At 43.2% G+C, this 27,273-nt stretch overlaps 1 protein-coding gene across 2 annotated transcripts in view; it reads right to left on the minus strand.

Annotated features, from left to right (window-relative positions):
* FGF14 (fibroblast growth factor 14) overlaps positions 1-24,800 on the minus strand; it is a 600,669-nt gene extending 575,869 nt beyond the window's left edge. For both annotated transcript variants that reach the window (XM_065902091.1, XM_065902089.1), the window contains exon 1: positions 24,593-24,800. In XM_065902091.1, the coding sequence (XP_065758163.1) occupies positions 24,593-24,800 (208 nt within the window). The remainder of the gene's footprint in view (positions 1-24,592) is intronic.
* Between the last annotated feature and the right edge of the window lie 2,473 nt (positions 24,801-27,273).

A 27,273-nucleotide genomic window follows, 5' to 3' on the forward strand; every position in this document is an offset into this window, starting at 1 on the left:
GAGAGAAATTACAGGGAAGATTCCAATCTTTAACTCCAATGTTCACACAGTAAAAAAAAAAAAAAAACAGCAACCAAAACTGTTTTTTAGATATACAACTATTAGTTGTCAAAAAAGACAATAAGGACACAGAGGTCAGGGGTCATAGAATTGGCCCTCTCGATCAATAGGGCTGAGGACATCTTGGCCATCACAAGCCCAAAGAAGATAAAGCCATGTGGCTTAGGCTTGTACCAGAAGGTCCTTCTATCATGTGGAGGAGGACACTAAAGATGGAGCGTTTTCTATGCTTCTTATGAAAGGAAAATACATAAATCAAAATTCAGATTTTTAAGCATTTCATTTTTTACCATGATAATAATATTATCTAAAACCTCCGTGAAAGTGGTTATTTGTACTCAGAGCTCGATTCCCCAGTTTTGGATTGGAGATATCTAAAATTAAAAACATTGAGAAAAATATTACTTTCAAGTAAATCAAACCTATTCTGAAGGCATTCATTCAGCAAAGCCACCAGGCACCAGGAAGTTAAGTTTCTCACCAGACATAAGGAAATAGCCAAGACGTAGCCCTATATTTGATTCATTTGTATATATCACATATATCACGTGTATACTAGGGAGTGTGGAGCTAGATACACACACATGTATATGCACACATACACGTATGTACAGAATTCAGTGGGTAAGCTTCTACTGTATGCTTCTGGGTGTTGAATGTGCTCACAGATTAAAGAGAAAGAATGCCAGCATGCTGCTAATAATTCCACCTTGTTCCCTTCCTTCAGCATTTTACGTGGCTGTCCTGGGTCTGAGTTGTGGCGTGTGGGATCTTTCGTTGCAGCACACAGACTTTCGAGTTGCAGAGAACGGGCTCCCCAAGTTGCAGTGAGAGGGCTTATCTGCCCCTCAACATGTGGGATCTTAGTTCCCCAACCAGGGATCGAGCCCACATCCCCTGCATTACAAGGTAGATTCTGAACTACTAGACCACCAGGGAAGTCCCTCCACCTTGTTCTTTTTTCTTTTAATTAATTTATTTTTTAATTGACGGATAATTGCTTTACAGACTTTTGTTGCTTTCTGTCAAACCTCAGCACGAATGAGCCATAGGTGTGCATATGTCCCGGGTCGGGAGGGAGATGGGAAGGAGGACCAAAAGGGAGGGGATATATGTGCACCTGGTTCTTAAAGCTTGGAGGCCCAAGTAAACAAGTTAGAAAACAGAAGTAAAAATCACCTCATAACTACACTTTCCCTAACGATGCAATTACAAATAAAACATCTTTGATGTCATAAAACCAAAAAAATAGCTTTTATTTTTAAGCAAATAAAAACCATGATCTTTCAAAGTTTTCAACCCAGGCCTTTTGGAGCTTTGGTCGTCTATCCTGAGAAGCACCTCCCCTGTGCGTGTCCCACTAATGATGCCTGCAAGACAGAGCATAGTGGCCCTGCTCTGAATTTAGTACTCTGGTTCAAGCCTTCTCTTAGGTCCCTAGTGCACAGCCAAGGGAAGGCTGCAATACTTAAGTAAAAGGGAGTTAAATATTTGGATAGAACACAAAGAAATCAACACAGAATGTCATGGAACTCGACAGTCTAGCACACAGTTTAACCATTTTCAGCTTACAGTTCAGTACATGGATGGCTCCCTACTCAGCCTCTGACCTACCAAAAATAGCTAATACCAAAAATAGCTACATCTAGCAACCTAATACCCAAACCCAGGAGAAGTTAGGAGAGCATGAAGTTCCTTTTCTGATGTAATTAACTTCCACTTTCACGGTTCAGGTTCATGTCTGAACTTTTCCACAGATGACTGACCCTGAGAATGTCCACCTGCTTTAGGAAAACCTCTGCATATTTATAGTGATAGGGCTTTGGAAAGTGAAAGTAGCTCAGTCGTGTCTGACTCTTTTTGACCCCATGGACTCTAGCCTGCCAGGTTTCTCTGTCCATGGAATTCTCCAGGCAAGAATACTGAAGTGGGTTGCCATTTCCTACTCCACGGGATCTTCCCAATCCAGGGATCAAACCCAGGTCTTCTTCATTGCAGGCAAATTCTTTACCATCTTTACCCAACTGGAGAATAGGGTGATTTTCTTTTTCATTTATTTCTATTAGTTGGAGGCTCATTACTTTACAATATTGTAGTGGTTTTTGCCATACATTGACATGAGTCAACCATGGATTTACATGTGTTCCCCATCCTGAACCCCCCTCCCACCTCCCTCCCCATCCCATCCCTCTGGGTCTTCCCAGTGCACCAGCCCCGAGCACTTGTCTCATGCATCCAACCTGGACTGGCGATCCACCTCACACTTGATAACATACATGTTTCAATGCTATTCTCTCAGATCACCCCACCCTCGCCTTCTCCCATAGAGTCCAAAAGTCTGTTCTATACATCTGTGTCTCTTTTTCTGTCTTGCATATAGGGTTATCGTTACCATCTTTCTAAATTCCATATATATGCGTTAGTATACTGTATTGGTCTTTATCTTTCTGGCTTACTTCACTCTGTATAATGGGCTCCAGTTTCATCCACCTCATTAGAACTGATTCAAACGAATTCTTTTTAACGGCTGAGTAATATTCCATTGTGTATATGTACTGCAGCTTCCTTATCCATTCGTTTGCTGATGGGCATCTAGGTTGCTTCCATGTCCTGGCTATTATAAACAGTGCTGCGATGTGATCTTTTTTAACAAAGTCCATTAAAGTATGCGATGTGATCTTTTTTAACAAAGCCCATTAAAGTATAACAGGAGGGACTGTCCTCTTACAACCTCAGATGACACTCCTCTCACAGAATATTTAAGTTTTGCATGAGATATTTAAGAAGTGAATCAGAATAAATTTAAACAAAAGAATGATTTATATCTCACAGTGAATTCTGAGCCTCATGGCATTAACGTTAAAGCTAAGTAGACAAATATAAATACAGTTTTATTATTGTCCCGTATATTATTGAAATGACTATGCTTCAAACATAGATAAACATAGATAGGAAGAGTCCGAGCAATATTTTAATCAGAGATAAATATATAAAAATTGCTCTTTCCATATACCTATGAATTAAGTGTTAGTCGCTCAGTCATGACCAACTCTTTGCGGCCCACCAGGCTTCTCTGTCCATGAGATTTTCCAGGCAAGGATACTGGAGTGGGTTGCCATTTCCTTCTCCAGGGGATCTTCCCAACCCAGAGATAGAACCCATGATAGCCCATGCCCATGATAGCCAAGGAAACAAATCTAAAAGTACAAAAAAAAATGCACAAAGACCCCAAGGGCATCGCCAGTTGGTTTTGTGGGGCAATAAACCAGTAATAAACTGTAATTTTACAGTTATTGCTACTTTCACTGCATTTTTCAATTTGAACATGTACCCATGTTCATGTACCCTTAGAAATGCTATCTAAGGACAGCTATGGACTCTCCATTCTACTTGGAATACTCCAGTCCGAATCCATCCCTCATTTGGTCCAACAAGCAGAATCTCATGACATAATTGGCAGTGGCAAAGGGAAAAAGAAATGGGAGAGCAAAGGGGAAGGAGGATGCCTGAGTTTATGATAGAGTTTACACCTCTGTCAATATTGCTTCTTTAGCTCCAGGACAGACCCCAGTAACTCTTCCATCTTTATCCGACCTTCCAATCCCCTCTGATCCCTAAAGAAAGACTAAGATACCAGATATTTGGAGGTAACAAAATGAACTTCTAATAAGTTACCTATGTGACATACTTATTTGATAGAAGTTTAAAGTGCTAGTTAGACTGTGGTGGTGGTCGTTTAGTCACTAAGTCCTGTCTGAATCTTGCAACCCTATGGACTGTAGGCTCCTGACAGGCTCCTCTGTCCGTGGGATTTTCCAGACAAGGATACTGGAGTGGGTCGCCCTTTCCTTCTCCAGGGGATCTTCCCAAACCAGGGATCGAAGCCACATCTCCTGCACTGGCCCGTAGCTAGAGTGTACCAATCCATAATTACCATCGCCAAGGTGCCTGCCTGACCAATAAGCCTGATACAGGAAGTAGACACACTTTAAAATGTCCTGTTGAGGATATCCATCCTAAGCTGCACGTCTCAGCATCTAATTTCTCTCTCTCTCTCTCTCTCTCTCTCTCTCTCTCTCTCTTGCATCAAAAGGCATTTGAGACTAGTTTCCAGGTTTTACATCACTTGATTAGAGGAACCAGCGCAGCAGAAAGGTTTCCCTGGTAGATCCCATGGAGCTCAGTGCTTAACAGAGGGAAAGAGACTTCCTTCCTTGGACAGTTTCTAGGCCCCTGGTGTGACCGGAGAGACAGCAATAGGATCTGTATGTGTACCCAGGATTATTTCTTGGTCCACAAAACTTTCACCCTGAAAGACTTTGCCTTGTATACGTTTCGTCATGTCTGAGCTGAACTGTAACAAGCATGGTGCTGGTTAAACTTAACTCTGGTTGCTGTGGTCAGGTAGGTGGACCACTGTTCACAAGTAGATGCTCAAAAGTAGACACCATCGCAGACACATTGAACTGTATCATTTGTTAGCACTCATCACGGCCCATGAGCCTGCAGTGGGGTTGAGCCAGAACCTTTAAAATAAGGATGTATTGGTGGTAGATTTCCTCATTCTAATTTACTATCATTTCCTTATTTTGGTGGTGATGGTGATAACGTGCACACATGGACCCTATGTGTGTAGGATGTCTTTAAGTTCAAGTACCTGGAAAATGAGTGACGTTTCAGGGGAATGGAATGGCAGGTGGATGTTGGCATGAACAAAGAAGAAAGGCAGGTAGTCCTGGATGGTAGTGGGTAATACATCAAGAAACCAGATGTGAAATGGAGACAGCTGGGGTCTCTGGTTGAAGGTCTATGGATTCTTTGACTACAGTAGCTTGAGCACCTGGTAGTGCAAAAGAGAATTCTTTTAACTTTATTAAGTAATAAAGAAGAAACAATTAACTCATTTCTCCCACTCCTCATGTATATAGGTACATATCACATCTTCCTTATCTGTCCATCTATTGACAGATATTTAGGCTGCTTCATATCTTGGCTATTACAAATAGTGCTGCATTAAGTATGAGGGTGCAATGTCTTCTCTAGTTAGCATTTTCTTCAGATAGATACCCAGAAATGGAAGTGCTGGATCAGATGGTAGTTCTATGTTAGATTTTTTGAGGAACCTCCGTTGTTTTCCATAGTGGCTGCACCAATTTACATTCCCACCAATAGTGCTCAAGGTTTCCCTTTTCTCCACATCATCCCTACTGCTTGTTATTTCTTATCTTTTTGATAACAGACATTATAAAAGGTGTGAGGTGATAAACTTATTGCAATTCTGATTTACAATTCTCTGACAATAACTTTGAGTATCTTCTCACATACCTATTGTCCAGCTGTACGTCTTCTTTGGGAAAAAGTCTGTTCACATCCTCCACTCATTTTTTAATCAGATCATTTGTTTCCTGTTATTGAGTTGCATGAGTTCTTTATATACTTTGGGTATTAGCCCTTATCGAATATATGATTTGCAAATATTTTCTCCCATTCAGTAGACATTGCTGAGAAGAAGCTTTTTAGTTTGATGTGTTTACACTTGTTTATTTTTGTTTTTATTGCTTTTGCTTTTGGTGTCAGACTCAAAAAATCATTACCGAGACCTATGTCAGGAAGCTTACTGTCTCTTACTGTTTTCTTCTAAGAGTTTAAAGGTTTCAGGGTTCACATTCCAGTCTTTAATCCATCTGTAGTTAATTTTTAGTGTATGGTATAATACAGTGGTCCAGCTTCATTCTTTTGCATGTGTCTGTCCAATTTTCCCGTTTATTGAAGAGACGTCCTTTCCCCATTGTATATTCTTGGCTCCTTTGTCATAAATTAATTGACCATAGGGTATGGGTTCATTTCTGGGCTCTATATTCTGTTCCGTTGACCTATGTGTATGCATCTATGCCAATACCATGCTGTTTTAATTGCTACAGCTTTGTAACATAGCTTGAAATCAGGGAGCACGTTGCCTCCAGCTTTGCTGCTCTTCTCAGGACTGCTCTGGCAATCTAATTTCAACTGGCATCTAATTTTAAGTAAAAATGATCTCAACAAAAACTATTTGAAAGCCATGGAATGGGCTGGTGTGGGTATAAAATATTCTGGTTTTTAATTTCAAAATCACAAGTTTAAAAACCCAAAATAAGTAACCTATTCATTATTTTTGCATTGATCTCACTTCCAAGCTACTCATTTCTGCCTTCAAATTGCTGTTAACACAAACCCTTGCCCAGTGGCTATCTTAGATGAAAATTCTGTTCATCTGTAGATTAAGTGAGCACACAAGCATCCAGGATTTAGTGATAAGCTAAATGTCTAACATACTTCCAAGTCCATAAATACATTTAAGATGCTTAACGTTTGTCCCTCAAGTTGGAAAAATCCAAACCAAAATTTAGCTGAAAGAGTATTTCACTATTCAGCAGCTTAAAATATGGATATTTTGCCAAGATGTAATAATATGACATGTAGGAAATAAATATAATGTATATTACCTGAAATTACTTTTAGGCAATTTTTTACGTACTCTGCACCAGTACTGCCATACTTGTTACCAGTACCAACATCTATCATTTTCCTTAATTTTCTCAGTAATTCTAAAATGAAGAGAGAAAGAAGAGCTCCTCATAAAACATACAATAATATTTAAAAGTACTTCTACCAATTACTAATTGTATAGAATACAAGAAAGAAAGGGTCAAAGTTCCATCTTCTGTTAAAACTGTAACAGTGGGGCTTCCCCGGTGGCTCAGATGGTAAAGCATGCACCTGCAGTGCAAGAGACCTGGGTTTGATCGCTGGGCCGGGAAGGTCCCCTGGAGGAGGGCATGGCAACCCACTCCAGTATGCTTGCCTGGAGCGTTCCATGGATGGAGGAGCCCGGAGGGCTACAGTCCATGGGTCACAAAGATGCAGACACACCTGAGCGACTAACACACACACAGACTTGTCAGCTCCGGGAGACAGGCATTTGCTCACCTGTGTCCCCAGCAGCAAACATAGACCCTGGCCCACAGCAGATGCTCAATAACATTAAAAAAGAAAAAAAAAAAACACCTGTAACAGTGAAAGGAAAAGCATAGTCAGGCAAAGATTCACAGAGGTAACTGCTTCTGCTCTGGGTGATAAAGGTAAGAGAGCAAGACTGATTCACAAAAAGAGCTGATGACTCTCATTTCCTTCCCCCGAGGCTCTCACAGACATGGTGATGGGCACCAAAGACCCTGGGTGAGAAACTGCATGTATGACTGTGCCAGTCCTTAGGACACGACCTGGACTGTGGCATCTTTACACGGCAGTTTATTTTTTTATTCAAGACTGTGTTAATGCAACAACATTCAGAACCTTTCCTTAACTCTGCACTAGTCAGACCTTTTGCGTTGTACAGCTGTCTACTGCCTTTGCCCTAATTGGCACCAAAAAAAAGTTAAATCATTTACTCACTCACTTCCCACTGAAACGACAGAATTCAGGTTTTTGCTGCCAATTTGCTCCCACCACAGTGTGTCTACAACTGTTATCACCACCGTTTTAAAATGAACCCCTTCCCCTTCTCGTATGAATTATGCTGTGGCCCTGTAAATATCCATTTTATAAACTTACAACCTAGGATCTCTAAGAAAGATCCTAGCTCTAAATCAAAGAAATTGAAATTGCTTCTTATAAGGCATTACGAGGTATGTGTCTATAAAGTTTAAATGGTCATTAATAACTAAATTCATGCTCTTGTTTTAACAAGTCATCACCCTTAAAATATCATTTTATATATTTTATCACACTCTGAAGCATTAAGATAACCAAGAAATAGATATTGACCCCCTCCCCAAACACAATTCAAATTTTATAACACAAAGGAGAAGAAAAACAAAATACATTTCCAAGACTTGTGCTTTTAGTAAACTGTTTCCTTAACGCATCTCTCCACTAAGCAACAGTCATCAGGGGTTACTCAAACACACATCCGCTACTAGAGCCAGAGCAGTGTATCAGGATTCTTGTTCAAGAAATTGTGGTTCACGTTGCTGAAAGTTTCCCTGTAGCTCAATAGCCTGTGACATTTTCAGTCTAGTGATGTTTCACCAGAAACGTCATCTTGCTGGGAAGTTCACTGCTGCCCCACGGACCTTAAGGGCTGCAAACCAAGTTGTTCAGTCTTCCCATCCCAGAAACATTCTCTAATTCACTGTTACCACATCCAGTTTAGCTCCTCTGCCAGGCTTCAGGACTCCGAATTATGATTCCTCTCCTCCTCCAAAGTAAAAAGAGTCCCTTCAGTTCAGTTCAGTTCAGTTCAGTCGCTCAGTCATGTCCAACTCTTTGCAACCCCATGAATTGCAGCATGCCAGGCCTCCCTGTCCATCACCCAAAGTCCCAAACATGAACTTTTGCTCAGCCTCTGACTTGCACTCACATTGTACTCGCCTTGCCAAGAATATACTCATCTCTCCTGCCAAAAGACACACGCATTTAAAAGTCAGCTCAGGTCACATTTCTCAACGAGATTTCCCTTTCTTCCCAGCTCATCCTTCTGTGGGTCTCCTACAGCCTTCCCGCGGGACTTTCATATCTCATTACCAGTGTTCTCTGGATGTTGAGCTTCAGTACTTTGGGGCCAAAGACCAAATCCTTACAGAATGTTTTCAACCTCTCCCAGTAACTAACATGCAACTTACCCCATACAGTTATCGAATAAATGCTGATAGGGAGAGGGGGACTCAAGGAAAATTTTGGAGGTGATGGATGAGTAATAAACATCTCACCTCTGTGGTGAGAACACTACAGTGTATTCATATATCCAAACTCATCAAATCATACACATTAAACATTCAAGGTCTTTTGCATATAAATTATAGCTCAATAAGCTGCTAAAAAATTCTGCCCCAAGGCAACTAAAGGTCTCTTGGATTCAAAATAAATAATAGCATAACTTCCTTTTTACAGCAATAAATGTTGCTTTAAAAAAAAAAATAAATAAATGCTGATAGGTTTATCCAGATAGATTGTATATGGCCCATCTTCTCAAAACCTCGGGATCATCTTTTAGATAATTTCCAAATAAGATGTTTCTCTACATTTAGTGCATCTTCAGAATGACAAGATTGGCAGCCCTAAAGACACCAGAGAGGAAAGAAAAGGTTGCTGTGTAGAAACAGGTTTAAAGGACAACTTACTCAGGGGATTTCTGTCCTGTCTCCAAAAGAGCTTTTGACTTAGATTATCTTCAGGAGGATATTTGCTTTGCAGAGCAACCTTGGAATCTAAAGACAGGGCTTCCAGGTTGTTGCTGTTCAGTCACGCAGTCGTGTCCAACTCTTTGCGACCCTATGGACCTCAGCACACCAGGCTTCCATGTCCTTCACTATCTCCCAGAGTTTGCTCAAACTCATGTCCATTAATTCAGTGATGCCATCCAACCATCTCATCCTCTTTGTCACCTCCTCCCCTTCTGTCCTCACTCTTTCCCATCATCATGGTCTTTTCCAATGAGTTGGCTCTTCACATCAGGTTGTCAAAGCACTGGAGCTTCAGCTTCAGCATCAGTCCTTCCAATGAACATTCACGGTTGATTTACTCTAGGATTGACTGGCTTGATCTATGTGCAGTCCAAGGGACTCTCAAGAGACTTCTCCAGCACCACAGTTCAAAAGCATTGATTCTTTGGTGCTCAGTTTCCAGGTTAGAGGGCGGACTTGTTTTCCACCCAGGATAATAAAGACCGTGGTTCCCTGATGGGCAAAGACTGGGCATTTTTGCAAGAAGCTCCCTTAAAAGAAGGCAGATTTCCTAAACTCGGAGGTCCTCAGCTCTGACACCAACCCACTGTGTGCAGGTGCCCACGCTGGCCACTCAGCACTGCCCCCTGGCAGATATGAGGACCAGAGAAACGAGAACCTGAAGTCTCTTGACCCTCCGTTGTTGCTGTGGTTTAGTTGCTAAGTCATGTCTGACTCTGTGCGACCTCATGGACTGCAGCCCGCCAGGCTCCTCTGTCCGTGGGATTTTCCAGGCAAGAATACTGGAGTGGGTTGCCATTTCCTTCTCCAGGGGATCTTCCTGACTCAGGGATGGAATCCACATCTACTGCATTGGCAGGCAGATTCTTTGCCACTGAGCCACCTGGGAAACCCGTGTCCTGAGTAATCCAGTCCTTCATCTCTGACCCAGGAGCCTCCGTCCTCAACCAGCATCCCTGTAACAGGGGAGGACCGGCTTGTTAGCCTGCACATGGGGTCAGCTCAAGAACCCTTTGCAGTTTCGGAAAACTTCTGGATGTTAACTGAAAGTGAGTGTGTTCAGTTAGGAGTTTTTAGTTTACAAAAGAAAACAGAAGTTACCCCATGGAGCTCTACACATCTCAAATGCGATGGTACAGGCAAGTCTCAAAATCAGCAAGTGAAAAGCACATGCTCAAGGGCACGAGGATTCCAGGATTTGGTCATCTGTGGCTGTGTGTGTGTGTGTGTGTGCGTGCGCACGCATGCCCACTCAGTCATGTCCAAGTCTCTGCAACCCCATGGACTGTAGCCCTCCAGGCTCCTCTGTCCATAAAATTTTCCAGGCAAGAATACTGGAATGGGTTGCCATTTCCTTCTCCAGGGGATCTTCCCGACCCAGGGATCAAACTCATATCTCATATCTCTTGTATCTCCTGCATCGGGAGGCAGGTTCTTTACCCGCTGAGCAACCAAGGGAAACCATCTGAGGTTCTAGGCTAAGGTAAAGTTAGAGAGAGTAGATCAGGGTTGCCTCTCACAGGAGGAAGGGTGGGAACTGAATCAAACTGAGAATGAGGTTTCTGGGGTGATGAGAACACTCTAGATCTTCAGTGGGGTGGCTGGCACAAAAATTCACACAATAGTCAAAGACATCAAACTCTACTGTGAAGGCTGTGCATTTTAATGTATGTAAATTATGCTCAATAAAAAAAAGCACTACAAATTCTAAATATCCAAACACTGAATATGTTGCATTCCCCTTTAGTCTCAGGATAGAATGATTCAGAGAGACATGGAGACAATACCAGCCACTCTCACGTATACCCTTTGAACCCACCTTTAATCAGGAGCTGCAATACAGGGATTTAAGACAACGCCTCTGGAGAAAGCCTGCTTGCATTTCAACTGCTAACTGAGTAGCATCAGGCAAATTCCTTAAACTCTTCATGCCTGATCATCATCCTTTATCAGATAAATGTAAGAAAAGTTCCTACCTATGCTTCTGAGGACTAAATTAGGTAATATAAATAAAATATCTAGTACAGAGAACGTACCCTATAAAGATTATTTTTATTATTACAGAGAGCACAAATATTAATACATGATTCAGAGTAATTCATGGTATATCTGTTAAAGTAGAAGCGCAATATGTTTTTTAAAAATCTAGTAAGTATAGGCATTCATTAGTGGGAATATTAGGTGGAATAATTATAGAGATTATAATAATACCCCCAAATTGTTTATGATCTATTAAAGTCACAGATACACATCACAGTTTTTTCTAACATGTTATTTGAAGCACAGAAAGAAAAACATTATAGCGCTACTTTAAATATCTCAAGTTCAGGCTGATGTGTCTCATTTACTGTCTGACAACTGTACTGTTGGCATTTTTTGCCCTTTTCCCCCTTACGGTAATATACGTAAAAGCTGAAAAGCCAGTTGTATAATATACTAATCCCAACCTTGCCTGAAGAGTTAAATTGATGACCAACCATTTGAAAGACACAGCTAAAGGAAAAATGTGAGAGGACAAAATCTCGGGAAAGAGAGTACAGATACCGGGAGAATGGGAGAGATCCTTGGTGATGGAAAAGCAGTTTACTAAAGCGACCAGGACAGAGGGGCCTGGGCTCCACGGCTCTCCAGAGGAGAGTACCTTTAGCACCTTAGCATCTTTAGCACCTTTAGCATCTTTAGCACATTTGCCACTGGTTCGTGTTCCCAGGGAAAGGGCCGTATGCCATGGGTGGGCCAGAAACACTTCCGCATGGTGTTGTTTAAGATTATTCCCAAGGTTTTTAAAGGAAATATAATTCCAACTAAAAAATGATAAACAACATCAACAAATATAAAAAAGACATAAAAATTTAAAAGAAATATAATTAGGAAAGGTAAAATAAGTAAACAAACATGAGCCCTCAAATTTCTGTTTTAAAATTTATTTTTTAGTGATTGGCCTCCAACTAATAAAATAATTTAAAAAAAAAAAAAAAAATTTATTTTTTAATGTGTTGCTATATCATGAAGCTATTTCTAACATTTAGAAGCCATTCTATTAAGAAGTATTTCCAATATTTTATATTTATTATTATATGCCTGATGTATGAAGAATTTTGCATCACTTAACTGGCATTTGGGTGGAAAGTTTAAATGTAAAAGAAAAAATAATTAAGATGATGAAAAAAGTGAATTCCTAGGAAACAAGTCATTGGATAATAAAGGAGGAAACAGCAGACTGGGTCACTGTTTTCAAGCCACCCCCTCCCCCAGGAAAATGTTGAGGCAGAATGTTAGTGACTACTGAGTATTTAATTTAGAAGCTGACTCAGACCTCCAGGCAAACAAAGCCCTTTCTTTGTTTTCAAGCGGTAACACCTGGATTACAACAGAGACTCAACCAAGGAAAACAAGTTTCAGACTTTCAAATAAGTGGCTATTTAATAAAAAAACAAAAACCCAACACTTGTTTTAGCCTTGGAGCCTTCTTATTTTCTGGGATCCCCTGATGGCCCAGCGGGTAAAGAATCCACTCACATTTCTTCTTTTTTAAAATCTGCCGCATGCTCCACACAGGAAGTGGGAAGATCAGAGATTACAATCCCTCTCAAACTACACTTTATCTAAGAAAGAGGCAGCATTTCAGCAGAGGCTACCACACACTTCAGTGATCCACTCTAATTGTGCAGACAACAAAATGTTATGGAGCAAAAAAACCCACACATTTTAATTACAACTACATTCATTTCTATCCAAGAAGCAGGTGCACAAACCTACATATGTATATTCAATAAAGTTCATACTTCCTTTTTCTTGCCAGACCTGAATAATCTGAGAAATTGGCTTTTAACTGTATTATTTGACTCCCCAAATGCAACCAAGTACTGTGCACAAAAGCATCTACTATCAACAAAGAACTGTATATCATCTTTGAAAAAACAAACAAAAAAAAAAAAACCCTTTGATTTATCTTTATTGTAAGGCTTTTTTTTTCATCCCTATGGACTTTGGAGTCAATAAAATGAACTCTCTAACCCAGAGCAACTCTCCCAAGAACTGCCTATTTAAACTATGATCTAGAAGAAGAAACTTGTCAAAGTTTCCTACTTGCTATTAAAAGTTACCACAGCCCCTTGAATGTAAACCGTCTGGAGAGAGGCAAGTTTTGCTCTGTGTTTCAAGGAGACAGGGGTGTTTTATTGGTAAATAGTCAGTAGCTCAGAATCAAAAAGAATCGTCCAAATCATTCAAACCTGTGGTCAGAACATCCTAGATGTCTCCCTCTTTTCCCTTCCCAAATTCAAACTGGCGACTGACATAGGTGGACTCCACTTCCTCTCCAGCCCCTGTATCTGCCTTATTTTTACTTCACCACTTCCTCTCTGGCAGTTCTTACCTTCAACCCAGCTCCACGCAAAGATTTTTCCACACTATTTCCAAAATTAACAAGAGTCCAAAATAGCTTAATTGAAAGATTCACTGCAAATGGTTTATGAAAATCTAAGGACACAAGAGGTACCTAACACAGAAGACTGCAAGGCTCTCTACTCCCCTCTACCCTCCACCTCAGTCCTCACAGTCTACCCATCCTCTATCTGAACTGCCGCTCCACTCTGAAGAAATGACAAAACCATAAACAAAACAAATTAGTGACCTTACAGATGCCCTCACACATACCCTTGAAGGATTGCCCCCAAATGGACCCCCCTCAGAGCTAACAGGCCTTCAAGGGATTCTCCAGGAAACCAGGAAATCGCTACTAGTTATTCCCTTGAGCAGCCTGTGGGAAACTCAAGTTTAAATTAATGAACAACCTCGACAAATTTGTAGATACCAGACTTACACTCTGCTTTAAACCCCACTTGCTCTGGAACCTGACAAAACTGGTAAGACTGCCGAAGAATTCTTACCTGACTCAGTTCTCCTGGATCTCAGTGCCCAGTTGAGAAAGGAAGAGAAAATCTCACCGTTTCTTCCTTTCCAAGACCCACTGGTTATTGATCCTTTCTCTTCCAGCAACAGCTACTGACTTGTCTCATTTTGGGTCCTGAGAACTTGACCTGGGAACCATCAGACTGAGGGTCCTCAAAGCACGGCCGGAAAGAAATGTAGGTTGCACTCCATGTGCAGTCAGTGTCCTGATTGGCTGAGTCTTTCTCTGGCTGTCTTTGGCTGTGCCTCTGGGTCTTGGGAGGGTGGGACCTTTTGCACATTCTTTGGGGACACTTCTAAGAATCCAACAAGTTTTTCATTACTGCCAGAATATTTACCATTTGTCTCAACTGAAACCTGACAAGATATTAGAAAAAATCTTTTTTTAATTTAAAATAACTCTACAGTGAGAAGTGGGCCAGACTGAAATCTGACATTCAGATCCTAATAAGAACTTTTTTTTAAGGACTCCTCCCCCAAGTTAGGCTTCCCAGGTGGCTCAGTGGTAAAGAATCTGCCTGCCAATACAGGAGACTCAGGAGACGTAGGTTTGATCCCTGGGTCCAGAAGATCACTTGGAGGAGGAAATGGCAACTCTCTCCAGTATTTGTGCCTGGAAAATTCCATGCACAGAGGAACCTGGCACGTGGGTTACAGTCCATGGAGTCACAAAGAGTCAAACATAACTGACCATGGGCGTGAGCGCACACACACACAACTACTGCTATTACCACTACCCCTAACCTAAGTGAAACTATGAACCCAGAAGGAAAGAAAGACCTTCTGAAACAGACAGCTCTTAGTACACAGAAATCTTTTTATTTCCATGTTAGTTGAAGTGCTTCTCCCCACTCTAAAGCAGCAAACAGAAGATAATGTAGTCTGATGAGTGATCAGCTCTTTGATGTCATAAAAGTTGCAACACAATTCTTTGAGGAATTCAAAACTATCCCTTGTTTCAGAAACTGAGTTCTTAAAAGAACAGAAATGCAGCCCATGAAGCAATTCAAAGTCCACCTATCCATTTCACCTATCCCCAAATCTCCCCTACACTGGTAGGTATTACAAAATCCTGTATTTAGGAAACAAAAGTCCTTCTTGAAGGATCTTACATTCTTTCCCTGTCGTGAGATGTAAATAGTCTACCTAGTTTTCTTGAGGAACTGATGACCAATTCTTTGAAAAGCAAACTTAAAGGAGAATATTATCATAAGATGGGAGAAAAAAAGGTTAAAAGACTGGAAACTAGGCCAACAGATGTCTTTAAGAAGTGTAAAGCCATCTGAGCAGGGAACCTTAACCTACTCTATCTCCCAGAAACATAATTTGGGTCTAGCCATTCTTTTATAAAGCAGGGAGCCTGCCTTATCATACCCTCAAAAGTCTTTTTCAAAATTTTTAAATTTACAGTGAAGTTGTGTGTGTGTGTGTTTTAAGATTTGAAAATGCTTGCGATTTTTCCCAATAGTTCAAAATAACAGAAGGAAAAACAAGACAACGTGGGCCGAGTCCTCTCCAAAAAATGTTTAGAGACTGAAGGAAAAGACATCTGGGGAATACAATAGATATAAAGGAATGCCATCTGTTTCAGCACCAACCACACAACTCTGTAAGATGCATATAGAGCTCTTGGTGGTGTCACCAGTGAAGTAGAAAGCGTTTCTTCTTCCAAAGATCAAAGCTGGGAGACGGGCTATCTCTGCAACTCAAAACCGGCTCTTCCAACAGTCACTTCTGACCATGAGGGAGCCGCCACACCTCTAAAAGGTCAATCATGTGCCCAAAGGTGGCCTTCCATCTCTGATCTCAAATATAAACTACAACTTAAAATATATGGCGTCACATATGGGGTCACAAAGAGTCGGACACGACTGAGCGACTGAACTGAACTGAACTAAAATATACTCAACATAGACCAGGAGAGACAGAAGAGGTTAAAGTTCATTCAGAATCCGGATTTGGTTGGAAAATGATAAGAGACTTGGCATGTGAGAGCTGCAACTGACCTGAGACTATTTTAATCAGTGCCCATAAATTGCAGGGGCAATATTCATTGGATATTCATTGAAAGCACTGACCCTGAAGCGGCAATCCTTGGCCACCTGGTGCGAAGAGGCAACTCACTAGAAAAGACCCTGACGCTGGGCAAGACTAGAGGCAGGAGGAGGTTTTGGCGTGACAGAGGATGAGATGGATGGCATCACTGACTCAAAGGACAAGAGTTTCAGCAAAGTCTGGGAGATGGTGAAGGAAGGACAGGGAAGCCTGATGTGCTGCAGTCCATGGGTCTCAAAGAGTCGACCCGACTGAGCGACTCAACAACAGCATACACTGCAGGTGAGGAAACTGAGGACGGGAGAACTAAGGGAGCCAGCGGGTCTGCCCGTGACGAGTGGGGGCTGGGCTCATCCTCTCCCAGTCCTGAACTTGGGCTCCTCAGCCAGCAAGTTAGCTCCTTCCTGCCGCCCAGCCCCTTTTCCTCTGAACGCCCGGGCACCTCGGGTGAAGGCGGCCACCTGTGCGCCGGGACCACACTTCTCCGCCGTCCTCCGGCTCCGGGGGCGCACGAGGACGCGAGCGTGGTGGCCGGCCCCAGGGTGCCGGCGTCAGGCGGCGGGTCTGGCCCGCACGTCCAGTACCGCCTGCACGGCCGCTTCCTGCCACGTGGTTTCCATAGCAACGACTGCGCCGGCCGCCAAGCCCTCCTCCCCCCAGAGACGCCCCAGGGTCGGAGGTCATCTCTGTGGCAACGGAAACGTCTCGCGGTACGGCGGCTCGGACGGGCCGCTCCCGCCGCATTGCGTAACCGAGCCCCCGGCGCTCTGAGGAAGCGTGCGCGCTGTGGCCGGCTCCCAGGGCTCTGCTGCGGGGTCGCCTGCCTGCCCCACAACTCTCTCCAGAGTTCCATGAGGCTGACTCCGAGCCCCGGTCCGGCCAGATACACGAGGGGCTGCTCGTCTCCTGGAGGCAGATCCGAACCGCTGAGGTGGCCGGGTTGGCGGTGGCAGAGAACTGTTGGGGTCCACTCGCTGCTCGGGAGGCCCAGTCGTGCCTTTGATGGTGGTTCCGGAGGGCGGAAGCCGAGCAGCTGAGTGTGGTTGTGGGGAAAACAGGAGTTTGCAGATGACAGCTTAAAAAACGGCGAAGAGCAAAGAAGGAAGGGGCGTCCCCTTTCCCAGCAAGTGAAACTCGAGGCTGCTGGTTTAGGGGCTGTCCCCTCAAGAACAAAAACGTGCCGCATGGGAGAGTCGCGTCTTCAGAAGAAGCTTGGAAATGAAAAGAGGATTCAAATTCACTCAACTGTTTTGCCGAATGCCTTGCTTTTCAAGGAGCATATTAAAGCTCAGAAAAGAAAATGAAGCAGGCTTCTGCAGAGGGAACCAAGGGGTGCCCTAACACTTGTTATTTAAAGGCTGAGCGGGCAAGAACTGGTGTATGCCAGTCAGTTCAGTTCAGTCGTTCAGTTCGTGTCAGACTCTGCAACCCTAGGGACTGCAGCACGCCAGGCCTCCCTGTGCATCACCAACTCCGGCAGTCTACTCAAACTCATGTCCATTGAGTTGGTGATGCCATCCAACCATCTCATCCTCTGTTATCCCCTTCTCCTGCCCTCAATCTTTCCCAACATCAGGGTCTTTTCCAGTGAATCAGTTCTTCGCATCAGGTGGCCAAAGTATTGGAGTTTCAGCATCATCATCAGTCCTTCCAGTGGATGTTCAGGACTCAACTCTTGGACTTATGTGTTTAAGGAAGGTCTGAAGTTTTGAGATTTAGCATAAGGGCATGAGAAAAATGTGGGCCCCGGGGAATATTGCCAACCACGTTTCAGAATGACCTGGGATGAAGGGTGAGAAAGCCAACAGCTTTTTCCTTCCTTGTTTTATCATTTAGAGGCCAAATTCTTGGTTGGCACTGTTGGAGTAAGCATCGAGTGAGCTTAACCAAGTAAATCGTATGATACTGGAGTTACAGTCCCACATACTTTCTCAAGGAACCCTGTTTTTCACTATTCAGTTAATTGAAATGTATTGAAAACCTGTGATCTGTCACAACCAGTTTTTGTCAGGGAACAATGATAAAGGCAGTAGTGCTCGACAATTGTTAGGTGACTTTCTTAGATGGTGTTAGTAGGTTAGATAAAAACTTCAGGGTTTCCTGTAAAACTTGTCTGCAGTATACCTCCTTTTTGCTTTCATGTTTAGGAAGGCCCTAAGAATTCCTCCATTAAACTTCTCTACCCTTCATCATCCTTCCTTTTACTTCTGGCCAAAGCAAAAAAAGAAAACATGAGTTTGTACCAGCTACAGACATATACAGGGAAAACATCAAGACTCACCTGGTCTTCAAAAGCAGAATAGCAAGAAAGTTAGCGCCTCTCTAGAGGCATACGAAGGAACTGAGAAATCTCCTTGAGGCAATTCCCTGCCTTTCTGTCCTCAGGTTCAACTCTTATAACTAAATCTAGCACATGGTACACAATCTAAAACCCCAAGAAACACCGCACAGACTATGGCATTAGGCAGCTAGACATGTCAGTAGGTATTTCCTTGACCCACTGTCCCTCCTGGAGGTAGTACTAAGTTGGGCTCAAAGGTTTTAAGAATATAGACACAATGCAATGTCTCATTTAAAATTTAATAGAAGAGCTTCAAATATACTGTTTAAACATCCCAACTGTTTCCCCATAAGGCATAAGAAACTATTTTGAATAAATGCTTCCATTTTGAGATATGTACATATTTATAGAAAGCTTATGAGTCAATTGAGTGAGTTATGATGCCAGAATGTACAAAGGAGCAAAAACTTCAGTGATTGTCCTTGTTACCACACTTATAAAAACGCTTCACAAAAGTCCTCAATGTTTGTGTTGCTAAAATATGGAAGACTGGGTTTGAACATTTTTAAAGGAGTGGTTCCGCGTGGGAAATGTGAAATATAGAATCAGCTTTCGCACCTTCTGAAAGCAGTGCATCGTTTGAGCGAATGTTCTCGGTTATGGATGCTGCCTGTGATGAGAACAGGCTGGATATGGGTACAGCAAAAGTGAGCTCCATTGTTAAAACCAAGTTCAGATGATCATGCGTTTTGTTTCACACTTGTTAACTTGGATAGAAATTAAAGCAAACATAAAACAAAAACACAACACTCCCAACAAGTCAATACTTGGAAGCCTAACAAACATTCAATCGGTTCATGAAGTGCCACTGCCTGCAAAACTCATTTGGCTACTTCAATAACTAAAGCTTCCTGGATGGAGTCCAAGGTCAACTGGTATTATTGGGTTAGCCAAAAAGTTTGTTTGTTTTTCCATAAGATCCTACAGGAAAAAAAAAACCCAAATGAAATATTTGGGCAACCCAATCCATGGAATCCCACTCTGAAGGCAAGCATATGAGAAAGAGAAGGACCTGACATCTGTTTGGTGTTCTAGCCATGCAGTCTGAATCTGATGTCTCCATATTATATCTGCTCTGTGTTTAGAAATGCAGAGGTTATGGCCCATTAGTGGCTCACCCAGCTCTACAGGAACCTAGGATGAGTCGGCAGGTGCAGGAGAAGGAGTGGAAAATGCTTACTCTTTTTTTCTTCTCCCTCTTCCTATTTTCTCACTTCTCAAAGGCATGACCTCCCCAGATGTAAAGCAATTAGCTTTAAAAGACTAACATATATTTACATGAGTAAGAGTGGCACACCAGATGTTTTTGGCACCTAAAACAGCTTAGTAAATGGCAAAAGCAAAGCTGGAAGACACCCTCAAAAAGGAGAAAATAGAAAGTGACAATGACTTCTACCAAGCCCTGCTTGTTTCATCTCAAAGTTACATGGCAGAGAGAGAGTTTTGAAGAGGAAACTCAAGGCCACGAGTTTGTCTATTTTCTAAATGCGCTTTGCAGAACTAAATCTAGGGCACCTGCTTCATACCCCCCTTGCTGCTAGCACTGGTCCCTGATAAAATTACCTCTGGTTGCAAATTTTTCTTAAAATCTGTGCTTTCCAAAATCCATCAAGTCATGGCAATTTGTGTGTGGGAGCAACTATCCATAAGTCCCCTGCTATGACCCTTCATGTAGCAAACTTTCTAAGATGCATTCCTATGTCCAGTCACATTTGTTCATGTGTCTGGTGGACATAGTCATGTGCACGCACCCTCTACAATTGTACACAGTACTGTACAGAGTACAATAGTACAGTATCTTTATTTCAAGCCCAGGCTGTACCCAGACATCACTGGATCATTTTTCTGAGGGTAGACAGAATTGAATCCAGCAAGGAACCAGAACCTGTGGAGTGTGCGTGCAACTGCAACTTGCCCTCTGTCTCCTCTATGGGGTCGCAGAGAGTTGGAAACAACTCAGCACGTGAGCACACATGCGCCTAGTGCTGAAAATCCTTCAGCTCTGCCACCTCCCGCCTCCCCTCCCTTCTCCTGTCAGTGACTCTGCTTACCTGTTCGTTCTCTCAGTGCCAGTTCCTGTATGCCGGCTGTTGCATGTACTTTGTGTTTGTTTTTATGTATTATTTCTGTGAAAAGTACTATAAACCTATGACAGTACAATACTGTATAGTTGATTCTTGAGTACCTAGGCTAACTTTGTCAGACTTATGAACAAACTGGACTTAAGAACAAATTCTTGGAACTCATTCGTATGTAGGGGACTTACTATATTTGCGCATCTGTGGCTTCCTTTGTCTGTTGGACAGTATCTGAATAGACATCCATGACATGACCTTCCTATTTATCTTTATTGCGGACTTCTTTTTTCCAACTGTATTTATTTCCTTAGCAGCCATCAGTCAAAGTTTAGTGACCTAGATTATTTCCCAAACTGGCCTGGGATACACATTGGTCAGTCCAAACTATCAGTACTAGTTTAGACAAACAGATCAAGCCCTCCTCCAGGCAAAATAAGTGCCTTGGACTCAGTATTCCCTACTTAATGATCTGCCTAAAATATAGTCCCTTTGCATGACTCATGCAGTGAAAGTTGAAGCAGGTAACATCTATTCTAAACATATAGCTATTCCTCTACTAGGAAAATAGAAGAAAGTAGGACATTTAAGCAGAAGCATGCGCACCCGCGTGTGTGTGACTGTGTGTCTGATAATAGCTGTATTGTGAGATATTGGACATCTTTGTGAATACAGTAAATTTACTTTCTATCCAAGATTTCTAAGCTATTGCAATTTAAAAAGCATATATTTTACAAATGCATTCTTCATGCTCTTTTCCATTTAAGTTTTATATAAAAAACAACTACCAGTAAAAACCTATTTAATTATCGCTTCTTATTTAAACACTAATCAATGACTTTTGGGTAGGTGAATAAAACGCCCTTAAGTTTATGACTCTATTATTTGCTTATTTCCACACCAACCTGGTTATATAGCAGTACTCTGACATTTCTTTCAGGAACCCCAAAGCAAACTGTCTGTACTTGCTGATAAAGCGCTAGGAATAAGCAGTAAATTATTTTATAACTTGGAAAAACTGGGAAGAAAAAGATTCCTCTAATAAGAAGTCTTTACAGCAAATTCATGATCCTAGTACTGGTACTTGGAGGTATTCTGCCAAGCTTCTTGGTTTGAAACCAGTTAATTGTCCTCATTTGAGATCTAAGATAATATAATAGGTAGTAGTCAATCTGTTCTTTTTGGTTTTAACAGTTAAGAAGATTTTAGTCTTTGTTTTATTTTAATTACCCAATTAACTTCTTGGTTATACTGCTATCTTGGGATCAGAATGACTTTAGGCCTTGTGTTAACAGCAGAATGAGAAGAGAATTTACCAGCTACAATCCTGAAAGTGAATGGCTAGGCATAGGTTTGATTCAATCTAGGAAGGCAAAACTTTAGAAGGCGAGACAAATAGTGTGACACATCAAAGTCCCATTTTTAAAACGATTTACAAAATGCTCCAACTCCCAGGTTGGCACTCTCACCCCTGGCATTCTAAGACTTAAACTATCCTATTCAAGTAGTTTAGGCATTGTTAGACACAGTTTGAGTTAACCCATCAATTCACACTCAAGTACTTTAGCATTCATAAGCTGCAAAATAAATCACTCTAAAAATAACTCATCATTTGTTTGACACCTTCTAAAACGCCTTTGAAGCAAAAAAAAAAAAAAAAAAAAAACTATTCCAGAGAGATGAAAGTGGGTGGGGTGGGGGAGGTGTAATAAAAAGATCTTGAATCGTGTATGGGTGAAAATTCGTGTTTCCAGTAAAACTGTTTACCAAAAAAAAAATAAAATTTATAAAAGGCAGTAAGGAAACTTACTGTTCCCTGCTGAATTACTGCCCACTCTCAGCACTATGGAGGGACAGATTCGAGATCTCTAAACAAACGGCCAAGTCCAAAGAAATGCTTTTACAGTATTCCTTTCTCAGAGGGAGATAAATCTTTTCACAGGACACAAGAAGGCTTCACAGACCACTGATCTGACTGTGTGAGGGAGTAACCCTTGCCTCAAGGGTCTTGGCATGAACTTGGGAGACGGTAGTGTTGCATATCTGGGTATGACCAGGCCATCAGCAAGCAAGTGTTGGGCCTCATGCTGGCTTGGTTGGGGTACCCACAGCTCCCCGCCCAACTGGAAATGCGGTTGGTGAGGTGACCACACGGCTTTCTCCTTGGATGATGCTCAGGATGGTGGTACCATCTCAGAGTTGCTAAATGCTGAGGAGTTAAGAGAGAGGAGGGTTGTAGGAAAGGGCGTGGAGCGGGTGGTGGGGAAAGAGAAGAGGGGGACGGAGAGAAAGCGGGTCAAGCAAGACGGAGCAAGAAGCTGAGAACTCCAGGTCGGAGGCAGGGGGCCACTGCAGCACCCCGCCGCTCAGAGCTTCCCTCAACTGCCACCCAAAGGTCCTGGCAGAAGGCAACCGCCTGGCGTCCTCCCCGCCCTCCGGACAGCAGCACAAGGGGGACCCAGGCTCCGCATCCACCCCTCCATCCCCGCCCACCCAGCCCTCCTCCCCCCTAGCCCTCCTCCCCCCAGCCCTCCTGTCCCCTCCTCCCCTCCCTCCTCCCCTTCTTCTCCCTCCTCTCCCTCCTCCCCCTCCTCCTCCCCGTCTTCTCGCGCCGCCCAGCTACGCTGCATCAGCCAGCTCCAGAGGCAGGGAGGCGGCCGCCACTTGCCGCCCGGCCGGCGAGGCTCCGGGTGCCGGCGCGCCCCCGGCGGAGCTCGCGGTGTCAGGGCGCCCGCGGGAAGCCATGATCTACTACACCGCAGTGCCGGCGTCAGGAGCCCCGGGCGCCCCGGGCTACGGCGGCAGGACGGCCAGGGCCCCGCCCCCGCCCCCCAAAGGCCCCCAGACACAAACACCGGCCCCCCCGCCCCTCGGGTCCCTCCCCGGCCTGGGCCGAACCGGGGGACACCGCACACCGCCCCCACCCCAGCCCCACCGCCTCCAGCGCTCGCGCTCCCCGACCCGCCGCGCCCGCGCGTTGCCGCCGCCACCACGCAGTCCTCCGGCATGGCCTCCCCAGGGCGGCTCGCCCACAGCTCCGCGGCCGCCCCCGAACGCCTCAGACTGAGATCCCGGGAAGTGAGCCCCGGGGACCCGACTCCCCCGAATCACCTGCATTTGCATTTCTTATGTAACGTACTGCAAGTGTCCCGGTTGGAGCCTTTTGGAAGGGGGCGCACGATCGCCGCGAGGCTGAAGCAGGGACCCGGGCCAGGCGCATCCCACCCGGGGAACCCAGACGCGGGGCGAGGACACTGCTTTATTAAAGAGAGAGACCGGGCTCGTCGGCTCGGTGTGGGGTTCCCTCCCGACAGGAGCCCCGCTCAAGTGTCCCCAGTGACAGGAGGTGTCGGAGGCAGAAAACGGGGGAAGGAGTTAAAACTCCGGCGCGGCGAGCTAGATGGGGGCGGGAGGCGGGGGCCGCGAGGGGAGCCCCTTCTACTTTGGTAAAGGTGATGGGGTGGCGGATATTGTGCAAGCTAATCAGAAAGTCTCAAGCAGGTTCTCGGAGCCAAGCTAGGTCTCCCTGAAACCTGCAGCAGAAGTCGGCGGAGCTCTCGGCTTCTTTTTCCTGGCAACGAACGAAGCTTCAGCTGCCTCGGGCCAAACCTTAAGCCGTAAACCCTTCACTATTTCACCAAACATCGGCAACCAGACACATTAATTAAAAAAAAAAAAAAAAGTTTCCTCCTCCCTCCGAGTGATGGATTGTGTCACAGCCAAGGGATGCTGACAAGGGTTTGGGGGCTCAGAGACGCGGATCCAGCTGTTACTTGTTTATCCATGCAATAGCTCTATACACTACACTGTCCTGATCCTTTGCTGTTTCCCCTGCCTTCCTGCATAGCAGAACTGCAGATCTAGCTCAGTGAGCAACAGACAGGTTATTAGGAGGAAAAACATAACATGATGCATGTTTTGCTTACCAGTTGGGTTCTTGTTTTTCTTAAGACTCTTGCCACAAAGACACTGCAGCATATGCGTTCCTTTGCTGAAAATGTTCCAAAGAAACCACATTGATTTGGGCGAAAAGCAATCCAGCAGCTTAGACACCCTGAGAAAGAAGAGATCCTTGTGGTTGCATAATAATAATTTGAAATCAGTTCTCCTGAAGAGGGGCACCGGTTTTACCATAGGAAAAACGATGATATTCCGGATCTTCTCCCAGTTTTTTCCCCTCACGTGGTGTATTTCTTTGAGACTTCTCAGTGATTGTTTTTTTTCGGCCAGGGTGAACGATTTTATCCCCCTTGATCACCACTGGATTGTTACCAAAGGGTTGGCCAAAAAATCCTTTTTCAGCGTGAAGACAAACAAAAAAGCCAAGAAATCCCAACTGAGAGCAGAGTTAATCAAGGAGAACAGGAATGCACAAAAGATCCCCGAAGAGAAAATCATAGCCTTTTTACTTGATCGCTATGAGGATGAGTGAGTCTGCAGGAGGCTAAGCAGGATTCGTCTCACTGAGAGAAGACTGCCATTGTGTTGTCCCTAGGAGAGAAGAGGGAAAAAAGGAAAAAGGAAAGAAAGAAAAAAAAAAAAAGGGAAAAGAAAAAAAGAAAAGGAAAAGAAAAAACCACCACGAGCACACACACACACCGATACCACCTCCGAGTCTGACAGCCGAAGACACAGCCTCCCTTCTCTGTGTCGATTTTTTTTTTTTTTTTTTTTTTTTTTTTTTTTGTTAAATAATCAATCGCCGGTGCTCAGTGGGATCGGATTGAACCTGCAGTTCTCAATCACCACGAAGAAAAGATGTAAATCGAGGTGCCTGGGCTGGCTGGTCGTAGGTAGACAGCGCCACGAACCCCCTGGCTCCTGGCTCGCGCTCCGCCAGTTTCCAACAACGGTGAGCATGGGGAAAATCTCCCCTCCGGATTCCTCGCCCAGCCTCCGATGTGAGTTACAGGCATTAAAGGGAGGAGGAGTTGAAGTTTGCATTGAAAAGACTGGCTTTCCATGACGTAGCCACGTGCTCTCAGACCCGTCACCAGTGAGATGCTCGCTCCCGCCCGGGGAGGGCAGTATCACTGCAGTCTCCCCGCCGGTTCCCCTCCCGGAGTACCCCCCCACCCAGGCGGCACTCAGCCCCAACCCCACCATTCGACCCCCTCCCTCCTCTCCCCGGCCTGATGAGGCTTGCTGCTTGCCCTCCAAAGCCAGCTGACAGAACCTTCTCTTGCACAGTGAATTCTGAAAAGGAGAGTTGATGATAATTAGTAAACCTTCAAAAATACTTGGGATGGACTGGAGGCAGGGGTTTAAGCGGAAACAGCAGTTTAGGACCACTCCTCGGCCAACATTAGTTGCACCTTACACTTTCCGAAAACAGCCTGGAAAGCATCTAAAACCTTAAGGAAAGCTCAAGTTTCTTTAGTTGTTATTTGAATCCTACTTGAAGAGCTGTTGGAAAAATATAAACTAGGCATATGACAAGTATGTACTTGCAGATACTGCCTGTTAAAAGAGCAATCATTAAGATCAGGGTGACAAGCTATACTTTGTTGAGGAGGGTCATATGTAAATGGGAACATTTATGCCTTTTCTAGACAACCCATGATCTTCAAATACTTTTTTTTTTTTTTGGTACAGAAAGCACTCTGCTTGATTCACACACTAATTCATTTCTTTTTTCTGCACTCATTAACTGAACTAACATTAAATTCATCCTTATTCTGGTATTTATGCTTGTCTACAAACTTGTCACCTGCCACCACCATTTAACCTAACAAAACGGGCAAATTTTTTTCTTTTATCAAGATGTAACCCAGTTTCCTAATTTCGCAGAAAAATGAAACAATTTAGGGCAGAGCTTTTGGTTTACTTTATCTCATTTGGGGAAAATATACAAGATAATACAAACTATTACTAAGAATCACATAACAAATACCAGTGTACTTCCTAATCAGAATTAATAAATGTTAACATTTCATATTTGTGTGCTGAGCATTTTCAAAAAGTAAAATTCACCACTTTCACTGTTGTTAGGCAAAGGACTTAAAGTTATGCCAGCTTATTAAGCTCTGTCTTAATTTCAAAAAATTAAAACTATTACCTCTTCTGCATGGGAAATCAAGCTGTCTTATAAACAAATAGATGTAGATTCATGTTGTTGAAGACAAATAGAAAAAAACTGATTTTAAAGAAATTTAACTGCTTACTTATCAGTTACTAAATTATGAAAATATAATAAACAACTTTCCATGCTAGTGTTTTCTAACATGTAAGAAGAATTTTGAGGTGTCAAATTTGTATCCAATATCCATAACCCTTTTGTGAAATGTCAGTTGATTTTTAAACAAGATAGAAGAGGAATTTAATTCAAGCAAACTTTATTAAAGTTAAGAAACATGAAAGTTAAATGCTGATGTCCTCAGTGTGCTTAAGGAATCATGTCATACAGTGTAAAGAAACTACTTAAATAAACTTGGGAAAACTAAAGGAAGAGAGAATATATAAAAGTCTATACAAAAAAAAAAAAGTCTATACATATAACACCAAATGACTTATAATCAGCCTGAGGAAAAAAAAAAAAAAAACCTGAATAGCAGAGTTCTTTTTTTGAAAGAGGGAAAATGAGACAAGATGGCCAAATAATTAGGAG

Source organism: Muntiacus reevesi, chromosome 11 (genome assembly GCF_963930625.1).
Source record: "Muntiacus reevesi chromosome 11, mMunRee1.1, whole genome shotgun sequence".
In the NCBI taxonomy this organism is placed as follows: Eukaryota; Metazoa; Chordata; class Mammalia; order Artiodactyla; family Cervidae; genus Muntiacus; species Muntiacus reevesi.